The 12,982-nt window shown below is 40.4% G+C and overlaps 1 protein-coding gene across 2 annotated transcripts in view; it reads right to left on the bottom strand.

Annotated features, from left to right (window-relative positions):
- grid1a (glutamate receptor, ionotropic, delta 1a) overlaps positions 1 to 12,982 on the bottom strand; it is a 367,672-nt gene that overhangs the window by 105,319 nt on the left and 249,371 nt on the right. For both annotated transcript variants that reach the window (XM_056238894.1, XM_056238895.1), the window contains exon 4: positions 1,601 to 1,806. In XM_056238894.1, coding sequence (XP_056094869.1) covers positions 1,601 to 1,806 — 206 coding nt within the window. The remainder of the gene's footprint in view (positions 1 to 1,600; positions 1,807 to 12,982) is intronic.

Here is a 12,982-nt window from a genome sequence, read left to right as displayed (position 1 = left end):
ATCATGCATGTGAACTGGTCCCCAAAGAAGCTATCTAAAGCTTATACTAGGGGGCCATTACAATCAAAAAAAGAAAGGAAAAACAAGAAAGAAAAAAAGAAGAAAAAAATGTGTGGCCTACATATAAACATTTCATACATGACATTCAAACAACACATAGTAAGGGATCCCATTTAACAAGTACAATTTGTTTGACAGTTTACCTTGAGATTATAAGAGTAACACTGACATACATGCAGAGTGAGAGGTAGTAAATACATCAAGAAGATGAATACAAGCTTAATAATTGTTTCTTGAGATGTTGTTTAAAAGAAAAAAAAAGAGCTTGAGTTTTTCAAATTTTCATTCAGCTCGTTCCAAATCCGCGGTCCCCGGCAAACTACATTCATACCAGTGCTTTTTAATCTCCGTTTTTTACCAATAATAATGTGCTTGTTTCTAGTGAGGTGAGTGTGCCGGGGATAGCGGATGGGAACAAGCTCACACAAACTGCCATTCAATCCAAAGACCACCTGATACATAGTACATGCATTGTGAAATATATATTATATTCAGTTAGTCTTAAAATACCGTACCTAAGAAAAATAGAACGAGTTGGAGCATTGAAATTAGACCATGATATGGCACGAATTATTTTTTTTTGCAGAATTTCTAATTTTCTTAAGTAAGTATGCTCAAAACGGACTTTTTGTTCAGAGCTCTGTATACTGACAAATCCTCTAATTGTAACAAACAAAGTGTATATATTATGAAAGATTCATTGTGCAGTCAGCTTCATAGATATTAACAGAGATGTGAGATCGCGATTAACTGATGTCAGCTTTTTAGGAATTATTAAGAGAGCGCACTTTGCGCGCATTCAGTCAAAATCCTTCAATCATATCATGCCCAACCATGCACGCAGTAGCTGCTTGCTTTTATGTTATAACAGTGGTTTGTGTGTGCAAACTCTCTGTGCAGTGTTCATTTTGTCTGTGGTGAGTGGATGTAAATGATAATGAGCTTACGCTAGCTTAGGGGTGTGCGATATCACGATTTATGATCGTGGATTAAAATATATCCACAATCTGCTTTTGAAGAAATGTCGTAGTATCGTGCATTCTATCAGTTGCAGTTCTGGCGCCTCCGTCTCAGCATAGGCTACAACGCGACGTATATTCACATCAAATCTTAACGCAGAGGAACGGGACAATGCAGTTCACATAAGTTCATTATTTGCATGTGCTAACAAGTCATTCACGTGTTGATGCGGGGTTCTAACGAGCGCTTTTCTGAGCGCGTACACCCGAAGCGCACGCGCACTAAGCCTGTCTAACAACAGTGACAGGTTACTGAACTAAGTTATCTTTCTAGTCTTATTGCGCGAATACTGTCAAATAAACACAGGGTTTACATAAACAAAGTTGGTTATGTATAAAGTGAAACAAACAGAGAAAATCTGCTTCCTAGCTAATGCCGTCAGTATTGTAGACAGTACTCGGCAGGTACTCAAGATGGCGGCAGTCAACTGGAAAAAGAGCGGATGACGTAAAAAAGGTCATGTGACTGATATTCATGTATATGCGTATCACTTCCGAACTGCTGTCACAATGGCTCTTACCTGGTGTATGAAGACCTGGGCAGTGCGAGGGCTGAGCAGCAGGATGGCCCGTCTGAGCGTGTCCCGGTAACGGTTCAGCTCCTCCATCCTCATCGTGCTGAACAGGGTAGAAAAGACCTTTGTCACATTCCGGTCAACCTGCTGTAGAGACACATCCAAACCCATCCGAGACGCCTGGTCCAGGAATCCACGCATCCCCCGCACATCTGAAACAGGCAGAGCATGAGAAAAAGCAAAAGACGGTGGTTAAAAACCAAGACTCATGTGCAGAGAGCTAAAAACAGTATTTAAGATGAAGAGTGAGATGAAAATAGATCAAATATAGACTGAACCTTTGATTTAAGATCAGAGGTTTCCAAACAGAATAACTTTTGTAAATTTGCTTTTGAGAAATTATGCTGAAAGTGATATTAACATCTGTTCTAGAGATCTCTTTAACTTTTGAAAAGAAAGTCTCTGTTCCTTGCTCTGGAAATTCAAGGAGTATAAGAGAAAAACCCCTGTTGTGTTGCCCTTTTGCACATCACGGATGGATGTCACGTTGTGCTCAGTCTAGTGGCTTTTTGATGGCTTAATCGTCCATCATTGAGCTTTCAACCATCTACTCGTAGAAAGGACACTAGAACCGTCTTCTAAAAGGGTCAAAATGTGAGAATGAGACTTCAAGGTCTAATTAGAGCTATATAGACCAGTCATAAAAATGCACGAATACTTCAACCTAACTGTGCACATTTATGGTCTTCACTTCGAGCTGTAATTAAATTTTCATAGCATGACACTGAGGCAGTCAAAATGTTGTGACGAGCTTAACTTGTCTGCATCTTCTACACTTTCCCTTTCGTCTTTTATTCACTGCTTGAAAAAACAAAACAAAGCAGAAGAAACAGAATGCCTTCAAGAACCTGTCAACGTAAGGAAGCAAAACAGAGGAGCAGAAAATGTTTAGCCCATCTTTAGATTTCAGGGTGCTGACAGCAGCTTTGTCTCCCCTACAAACAAATCTGAAACCGACTTTTTGTATAAGCTAGTTTTTAAGATATAAGATTTTTGCAGTGGCCAGACCAGACCAAAATTATCATAAAAATAAAATTAAATAAACACAAATTTCTTTTTTTTTTTTTTAAATGGAAATGTATTGATATTACCATTACCTACACGACAAAGGCTGACTATGAAAATTGAAGATTTCCTAAATGCACAAACAACAACAACAGGAGTACAACTGATTAGAGAATCCATATTTATAATATTCTGGGTTATATTTTCTTTTATCCTGTGTTAGTTTGTTCACATTTTTTAAGGATGAGGGCATGTCACACAACCTTTGCTGTTGACATCTGTCTAATTTTACTAACATACCAAGTGACATGAATTTGTGGCAAAAAACTGAAGTTTGTTTGCATGTGTTTGGCATCAACAACGAAAATATATTTTCTCTTCTGTCTTAAAAGTTGATATTTACATAAGTAGCTTATTTTGCAATCCTAATTATCAACAATTATATGATTTTTCCTGCTGCTCAACAGAGCTGTGAACATTTTTTGGGTTGACAATCATTGTCAAAAAGTGATGTTTTTAAAATTCTGATGGTTAAGCAAAAAGAATGACTGATATACATTTCACAGTTTCCTTTTCTGTTTCTCTTATTTAATCACAACTTTCTTCATTTCCTGTCACATATCTGTGTTGTATGATATTTTTTTGTTTGTTAATAATAATTATCAACCATATCATCAGATATTATCAAACTTATAAATTGATATTGCCTGTCCTTTCTTCCATGTCTGACATCAAGTCTATCATTTATTCAGACAACCACACAGTCCAGTTTTCAGGGTTATATTGCAACACAGGAAAGCTAATCAGACATCATGAATGATCAAACATCATATTATTTTGTACTTGGTATACTTGATCATAGCTCACCCTCTGTGAACAGTGGTATACTACAAGCTGTTTCTATGACAACTTGCCATCAAAGCACTCCCTTCAAAACAAACTAGATGCCCCACACCAGCCTCATGTGCTCTCAGAACAAAAACCAAGAAGAAATTCTAATCATTTGAGCACTTGAGCAAAGAAGCTGGACTAAATACACTAATGAAAACCCTTTCAGCATAACTGGCAATAATCTTAGTAAGCTAGTATTATTTATTTATTTATTTATTGCATTTAAATTGTTATTAGTCCCATTCCAAATGCCTGCAGGTCATCCTGATGTATATTAGCCTTTAAATAGATGCAAAAAGGACAATGAAAACATGAAAAATCATTAAAAAATATGTATAATATATGTATAATAATAATATTAACAATAATAATTACTACTATTATAAGTATAAATATTATGATATAACTACTAGCATTATATACAATTTATAATAAAAGAACACCACATTTTCTTTCATGACTCAAGACCATGTAACATTTAGAAAATGAATTAGTGAATTAATGAATTAATATCTCCTCAGCCAACAGAGACAAAGTGTAATGAAGCATGTGTTAGTGCTATAAAAATTAAAATTTGAACAAAGAAACAAGTAAGAGAAAGTTGAAGGAAACTGTGAGGACTTCTGGAGCAGCTCCACGATAACAGGTCATATTAGCCAACAGTTGATTGAGTAGCACTAGATTAAGTGGCATTAGCAGTGCTTCCGTAGGCATTCGGTGAACAAAGAGTTTTCACAATCATTTCCAGCAGCTGTTATTTCTGTAGAAGAGTTAGAAATAAATTTGACAGTTTAAGAGCAGGACTAAAGCATGCTTGCTACATTAACGGAGTGCGGTGGAGAACGCAAGTCCAGGTAATGGTAAATGTCACTTCACACTGAGCTGATGAATTAACTTTAGCTAATAATCAAGATGAACTGAATTAGAATTTTTTGTATTTGGATACACTGAACATATTTAATTAATCTCAATGATTAAACAATCAAAACAACATTTGCAAGATTCATTGTTTTATCAATCTAAACATATTTTAAATTAATTTATGCATCTCAAAAAGTGGCTGATAATATGTTAATAATACACATGTCAGCAAATATGAACATTCTATATACTGAAACGTACTCGGTTACTAGCGTAACCTTGGTTCTCTCTAGAAGAAGGAACGAGTACTGCGTAATATCTTACGCTAGGGGAAACCTCTTTTCCACGAGATATTGAAACCAAAAATTATCCTTAATTTTGAATTAATGTAAAACGCGTTGCGGCAGCATGCAGACATAGGCAAGACGGCTCGCGTGCCTATTGGCTGTCCTGCAGCAACTGCAGGAGCCTATCAAGAGAGGCCCTTGGTGACGTCAGATCCAATGGGGTCGCTTAACGCCCACTACGTCACCTCCCGCTAAAGCGGGCGTGGCCTGGGCCTATAAATACAGCTCGATGGGCTGATATAATCTGGTTTTTAATCGTCGAAGCAAACCAGAGCATGTTGCAGGGACGGCAAAGATACGCAGTACTTGTTCCCTCTTCTAGAGAGAACAGAGGTTACGTTGGTAACTGAGTACGTTCTCTTACGAGAGGTTCTCTCGTACTGCGTAATATCTTATGCTAGGGGAACACAATGTAAAACGCTGTGCGTGCTGGGATCCAACCCCAAAATCCCAAGGGCAGGTGCCCAGGGCCCACAGAGAGTCTAAGAAGAGAGGCTAGAAGTGTCATTCCCAATAAGGGAGCTAATCACATCAACAGTGTTCCACACAGTCAGGGTGAAAATGTTCGGCCTGAACTGGGTAACGGTATGGGTCTTACTTATTGCCCATGGAGTTTTCTTTTCTTTTTTTTTCTTTTCTTTTTTTGATCAGCGAGCGGTGCTCAAGCGGTCTCAGTATTCTGAGCCAAAGCAATGGAGCAGGCAGTACTGATCTTTAGAACGAAAGTAGTTTAGCCTGTAAGGCGGAAACCTCTAGGTTATAAAACCTTATAAATGTAGACGGGGAGGCGCAGCCTGCCGCCATACAGATATCCTGCAAGGTAATCCCGCTAGACCAAGCCCACGACGAGGCCATGCCTCTTGTGGAGTGCGCTCTGACACCCAAAGGACAGCCTTTAGAAGTGTACGCCAGTACGATGGCATCAACTATCCATCTGGATAGGCTCTTTCGATGCGTCTAGTCCCTTAGCACGTCCGCTGAACGAAACAAAGAGCTGCTCAGTCTGTCTGAAAATAGACGAGCGAGACACATAAGCTCTTAATGCCCTGACTGGACAAAGGAGGCTCGAGCGCTTCGGCAAGAAGTGCTTCATAGCCTGTGACGTCTTCTGAACCTCGGCGAATCTATCCGCGAAATTCTTGACGGATGATCCGAAGAGGCCAGCTGGGGAGATGGGTGCGTCGAGAAACACAGAGCGCTCCGAGTCCGGCATCTCCGATAGCGTCAACCAAAGATGTCTCTCAGCAACGATGAGAGAAGCCATATTCCGCCCCATGGCCTGTGCAGCGGATTTCGTGGCGCGAAGAGCATGGTCCGTAGTGCTTCTCAAATCCGGCACGCTGATAGCTTCCGGTCCTTCCTCATCCAGTTTTCGGAGAAGGTCGGCCTGGAAGATTTGCAGCACGGCCATCGAGTGCAATGCCGAAATAGCCTGTCCAGCGGCGGCATAAGCGCGACCGTGCATGGAGGAAGTAACACGGCAAGCTTTAGAGGGTAGCGCCGTCTTAGCTCGCCGTCCAGCCGAGGGCGGGCAAAGATGGGCCGCTTCAGCTTCTTCCACTGGGGCAAGAGAGAGGTATCCTCTGTCTTTAGCACCGTCCACCACGAAGAATGCTGCTGAGACAGAGGTGCGCACTCTGGCTGAGAAGGGGGTGTTCCAGGACTTCGCGACTTCTTTGTGAAGCTCTGGAAGAAAAGGCACGGGCCTAGAAGACGGCGGGGCGCGGTCCCTTTTCAGGAAACATCCATCCAGCCTGTTGTGCCTCCCACTTGAGGCAGAGGCTTGCCACGGCCTGTGAGAGCAGACGCATCAGCTCTGACTCGATGCTGGCCCATTTCCCTGACGACTCACGGGCAGACGGGGGAGATCCACAGAGCTCGCCCAATCCTCACGGTCCGAACCCAGAATAGAGCAGCAGGCCTCCTCTGTAGATGCAGCTGCCTCGTCGACATCAATGGAGGAAGCGGCGGCGGATGACGGCCGCTGTCCGTCTGTGAGCGATCCGAGTGAGGCTGGCGAAGCTGCCGGGCGAACCGGGGAGCTTTCGCGGGCTGGAGAAGGCTCGGGGACCTGCTGAGTGTGGCGCTTTTTACGGTGCGGCACTATAGCGGGTGGGGGTGCAGTCTCTGAGAAGAATACCAGGCGAGTCCTCAGAGTCGCCATAGGCAGTAGCTTGCAATGATGGCAGCCGCAGTCAGCGAGCGCGAGAGCTGCGTGATTCTCACCCAGGCAGGAAACACAGATAACATGGCAGTCTCCGTCGCTGAGTGGGGCTCAGCACGAGCTACAGGAAAGGGGCATCTTTAAAAAGACGCTAGCTCTTTTAGGAAAGAGAGAGAGATAGTGTGAGTCGTGGCGAGATGAAGGCCAGCGGCTTCAGGTACAAAAGCTCGTCCCGCAGAAGGCTTATTCTCAGACGGCGCGACTTCTTCACTCAGAATCCAGCGATGCGTGAGCTTCGCTGAAGAGATGAAAAATCTGATTATATCAACCCATCGAGCTGTATTTATAGGCCCAGGCCACGCCCGTCTCGGCAGGACATGACGTAGTGGGCGCGAAGCGCCCCCATTGGATCTGACGTCACCAAGGGCCTCTCTTGATAGGCTGCTGCAGTTGCCGCAGGACAGCCAATAGGCACACGAGCCATCTTGCCTATGTCTGCATGCTGCCGCAACGCGTTTTACATTAATTCAAAATTAAGGATAATTTTTGGCTTCAATATCTCGTGGAAAAGAGGTTTTCCCCTAGCGTAAGATATTACGCAGTACGAGAGAACCTCTCGTAAGAGAACACACTTTACAAATGAATACCAGTATTCCTAAGGAAGCCACAATAATGCATCACTTAATCACCATATACAAACCAATCAAAATCAATCAGTAAATAACATATTATGCTCCTTTCTTAATGTTTGGTGTGACTAACGACTGACCAATCAATATTCCCAACCAGCAAACACACCACTATTGCAGACACAATAGCTCAATTTCTCCAAACTCTTGCAGAGATTAGTTTCAGAATACCATTGTAATTCAATTATCACAGTTGTAGTTACAAACTGAAGAGAAAATTCAGTCTCTTGAGGATACGGTCTCAGAAATATATAAATAAAAGTTGTGTAGAAAGAAAGAGCTGAGAGAAGTCTTTTGAAAAACAAATTGGATTTGCTTAAAGACTGTAATTATATATCTAAAGGCATATACAAGCTGCCGACTCACTGGGTGAGACACGGAGGAAGGAGGTGTGTAAGGAATCAATGGAGCTCTAACAATAAACAGTTCGATGTTCCCCTGTTCCTTCATTTGTAATACAATTATTGGGTTGAAAAATTATAAATAACAATACAAGGCTTCTGCTTGGATTTAGAACTTCATCTTGATTAAAACAGCATGATATTGTGTAACAAATCTACACTCTAAAAAAATCCATAAAAACAGGGCACAATGTACTCTATTGAATTTACAAAAATGTCCGTTTTTTTTTTTTTTTTTTTTTTTTACAGGTGTTTTAACTGTATTTTAAACTTTGAACTTCATTGCGTTGTGTTTAATGGAAATGTCCATAAAATTACTGGATAATGTCTGGGTGTCACGATGTGGGTTTGTGTCTTGTCATGTTCTATGGTTCCCTGTCTTGTCTATTAGTTATCCCAGGTGTTTCTGATTTCCCTCGCCCCCTTGTTTTGCTCGTTTGTCCCTTATTTTTTAAGCCCTGTGTTTCTGCCCTGTCTTTGTGAGTTGTTGAATGTATGTTCTGTTCCAGGATTAACGTGAGTGTTGGTCGTTCCTGTGTAAAGATTCCTGGTCCAAGTTCTGAGTCTCTGTTTAAGTTTATAGTTTGTTTAAATAAAGCGTGTACACTACGTTTGGATCCAGCCTTCTATCTGTCTTCACCGCATTACGTTACAGATCATTACACTGGGTAATAAGCTGCCAGTACTTTTTCTGTTATTTTACAGATTTATTTTTTACAGTGTACAGCCATATCATGATGTAATCAGCAAGATCTTGAATACAACCCATCTACAAGAACTGCAGTCTGATATAAGCAATATCTTGCTAAGCTAAATTAATGTGAAGCTCTATCACGATATATTCAGCAAAATATTACTGAGGAATAAGATCATTAATTTAAATAGCAGAGGACTTAAAATCACAACAACAAAGACTGTACTAGACCTATATTGCTTCAGCATTTCACTATAACCAAACATTAGTTCAGTGTTTTATAAATGCATCTTCACAAGATGACGTTGTGATGAATGGACTGCAGGATGCTTGATCTTTGCATTAAAGGTCATCGACCACAACCTTTCAAAAGATATGTTTAATTGGTTCTGCATAGGGTTGGGAGTTAGGAAACCTCATCATTTGATCCACAAAGGCTTCTAGACAGTTGCTAGGAGATGGTAAATCATTTCGTCTGTAGTTTCTTTTCATGATTCTGTTTGTGTCTCAATCCACTGGCCTGTTGTACAGCGATCCAGGGGCTGGGGTGTGAGTATTACTCATGAAGGCCATGGGGAGCACACTTCATAGGAAGACTTGGAATTCTTATGTCCTAATAAATGAGAGAGGGTTTGGTTGACACACTGTTGATTGGGTCCACGTGACAGCGTTGCAGAATCTGCAGTCCTGGACACAGTTGCTCATTTAACTGTATGTGACATGAACTGCCCAGAGACGTACCCTGAATGTAAAACAAAGCTTCTGTGTTTCTCTCTTCCTCTCTATCTCACTTAGAGATGGGTTCTCCATGTCTTGAACAGGGAGCCAATTAAAAAAGGGTCATCGTCCTCTTGTTCAAAACCAGGACACAATGACACAAACTCCATTATTACCCCAATGTTCTAACATAAGAGAGAGACTTCACATTTCAGCATTAACCACTGCATTTTTACAAAGTTGACCAGAAGACCACAAGAGCGCATCCAGAACATTACGAATACATGGCAAAAATACAAAACATATGCTTTTAAAATCTTACTGTGGTGAATTAAAAACAGGTTTAATAATTTAAAAAAGCATCCAAACAAAACAATGCAATAACAGCTGACAAAAAAGTGTGGGTGGTTGCAATGAGCGCACGACGAATGGTGTGCAACAAACAAAGTCTTCAATCAAAATCCAACTAGGAAACATGAAGGAGAATAACAAGGAGTAAAGATACACAACCATGTATAACACAAACAATACTGAAAACAGAACCAACGGAAATAAGGGCTTAAAAACACAAGGAGGCTAATCAACGGAACTCGAAACAGGTGGATAACATAATCAGTGTCCCTAGAAAGCCAAACTAAAACACAAAGAAACTAATGTAACCGTGACATACACGGGGGCTGCGTCCAAAATCGCATACTCTCTTGAGGAGGTACTTATTTTGAATAAGAGTGATATAGTGTGTGTGTAGATTAATTTAATCCGGACATACTACATTCGCCATATTGTTATTATCATGTGACCACCAGCGTCAGTTGAGTCGCTTCACTATCATTCATAAATCCTCTCCTGTGGCCTCATGGGACAGTAAAGCATTTCTGTCAGGTCCATAAAGTCAAGAACACACAGACAAAATAATTAAGAATTATTTGAATAGATTGCAAACAGGTTGATGTTCCTGAATTGAAATTTGGCGGTATGGCTCTGTTCAGGGAGTCCTCTGACCTTTCATGAGCACCATGAAATAGCAGAGAGTCAGAGGACAGCAGCAGCAGCATTAGGGAACGCTCACACAGTTTTAGACTGTGAGAGCTAGAATATCCCCCTGTGAACAGAGCAGGCAACATGACATAGCAAATGCCACGTTATGCATAAGGAGGAGCTGGGGAGGTGGCGGGCAGCAGAAGCGAGCAGCGAGCCAGCAGAAGCGAGCAGCGAGCCAGCAGAAGCGAGCAGCAAGCATGTATGAGCAAGGTGAATGAGCTTTAAATAGGGCGCCTTGTTTGAGCTTTGGCCATTGAACAGCGAGGGGAGTTAACCAGCTAATGCGGCTCAGCTGGAGCAGATCAGCTGACGGGACAGTGTTGATAGCAAATAGCATAAGCAGCGGCTTGACTACCTGGCCTGCCAGAACTGACGCTGACGCTCAATTTATCGTATGCACACCTCAAAATCTCACCGGAATTAGTAGGTCATCCGAGTACCTTTTGCCTACTCTTTTATGAGTACTGTGAATTCAGACATACTCCTTTTGTCACATACAGTTTTTCGCCAACTATATACTATGGAAGTATGAGTTTTTGGATGCAGCCATGGCCTATGAGTATACTCATATTTATTTGCCCATATTTTTTATTAAAGATATGTTAGCAAAACTATAATAATTTCACTCAATTAGCCAATAGTTTTTATAATAAGTAAATAAAATGTCTGAAATGTATCTAGCTCTTTGAAATTTTGAATAACAAACCAATGAAAAAAATAATAATAATAACACTTGCAACAACTTGTCACTCGGATCCGTCTAGGCCAACTTACGGCCTCATCTTACCTTATATTATATAACAATATTTTTAACTCCACAAATCTAAAACCATGAATGTGTCCACAAAATGCCTTATTAAAAAAATAGACCCAAAACTTTGGATATTCAACACAATAGAGTGTCACAGATCACTGCTTTTCAGAGACTATTACCTAAAATCTGACTAAATATAACAAATATTGACAATCGGGTGAAATGACAAATTTGAGAAGAGCAGTCACTTACTAAATGCAATGATTTTGTGCCATCTAAGGTCAAAAGAAAAAAAAAATGAAGTTTGAGAGATCATCTGGCCCCAGGGTGCATCTTCATCTCACCCAATATGCTGAAATGAATGATTAACTAAAATGTGTAAATGCTTTAGAAATGATTGATTATTTTTAGTTCAAGATAAATATGTGTATAATTACTAATTATTTTAATAAAAATAATATTCAATAGTACTAATACAATTGTAATTTTCAAAACTGTCAACTATTAAAACTCTCAGGCAAAAGTCATCATCAGATAGACAACAGTTTGTGTGTGTGCAAGTAAGAGAGCAAATGAAATCACTTCTCAGAACAGGCGGACTGATGAAAGATGCTATCCGTTCTACACTAGTGAATAAAGCAAAAGGACACATTACTCAGCGGCATGCTTAAAAAAGGGACACTCGTAAACTCTGGGACTGCTCAGCTAAATCCAAAACATCAATTAGACTGAGAACTTGCTTGCAAAACCAACTTTCGCAGGTCTGTGGGCCAACTTAGTGTTGTTAATAAACACAAAAAGATCTCAACATTAAGACATTTTAATAGACTCACTTTATGGAGGCTGGACGTACACAAAAATGCTGTAAACACAGCTCAAGAGAGAATCAGTTGCTAAGAAACTGACAGTCCCACTATAAAAATCTCCACCTTCAGGCATTACCGTTCTTTTTGTTTAACCGTTCCATTCCGTGCTGATCCGGTCCAGCCGGTACGGATATGGTTTCATTTTGTACTGTGGGGCTGATAATAGAACTCTTTGAAATGTAATACAAATGTGTCAGTTGATGCCTTGGCAATGCAAGCGTTTACAGACGATATGAGATGTAAATAGTGACCGAGTTATGGAGGATGATCAGATATTTCTTTTAATTGTATTTTTTTTTTTTATGTACTTGCGGTTAACTTCGCTCAAATAATGCGCTTGGCCAGCTACAGAGATATTGGTAGCAAGGCAACAGACAAGCGACCAATCCTGAGTGGCGACATCAGTACATACATTCTACCAGCACGGTTCAGCACGTTTGGCTTTCGGTGCCGAGAACGGTTTGTAATCGTGCTGTGCCGAACCAAGCTCAAGTGAAAATATAAGCGGAACCTTTCCTTGCAGCTCTTAGAAAGTTGACTGAGGCCAACAAAACATTTATTTAAAAAAATAAAAAAGTGCAGTCTCTTGAAAATTATTCATTTAGAATAGCATAAACAGATAAATTGGCAAAAATCAATTTTGTCTGAAAGGTTACTACATAATTTTCTTGGATTTTAGAGACAAATAATCAACTTCAAACGCTATCTGAAAGAACACGGCGGTCTTTCAAGGCTATTTACTTGTCCTTCTAAAAATAATAGCACCAAAATAAGTTGGCTAGAGTAAATCAATGCAAATAATGAGATGCAATGCTATTTAAACAGACATAATTAGTGATAAAAAAGTTAAAAGTAAAAGAGTCCACAGCACTAAACAAGCTTAAATACATAATCTATT

The sequence above is a fragment of the Rhinichthys klamathensis genome, unplaced genomic scaffold (assembly GCF_029890125.1).
Source record: "Rhinichthys klamathensis goyatoka isolate OS25496 unplaced genomic scaffold, OSU_Roscu_1.1 h1tg000547l_1, whole genome shotgun sequence".
Classification (NCBI taxonomy): Eukaryota; Metazoa; Chordata; class Actinopteri; order Cypriniformes; family Leuciscidae; genus Rhinichthys; species Rhinichthys klamathensis.
Note: the sequence above shows the minus strand (reverse complement) of the source record. Positions and strands in the feature narration are given on the sequence as shown.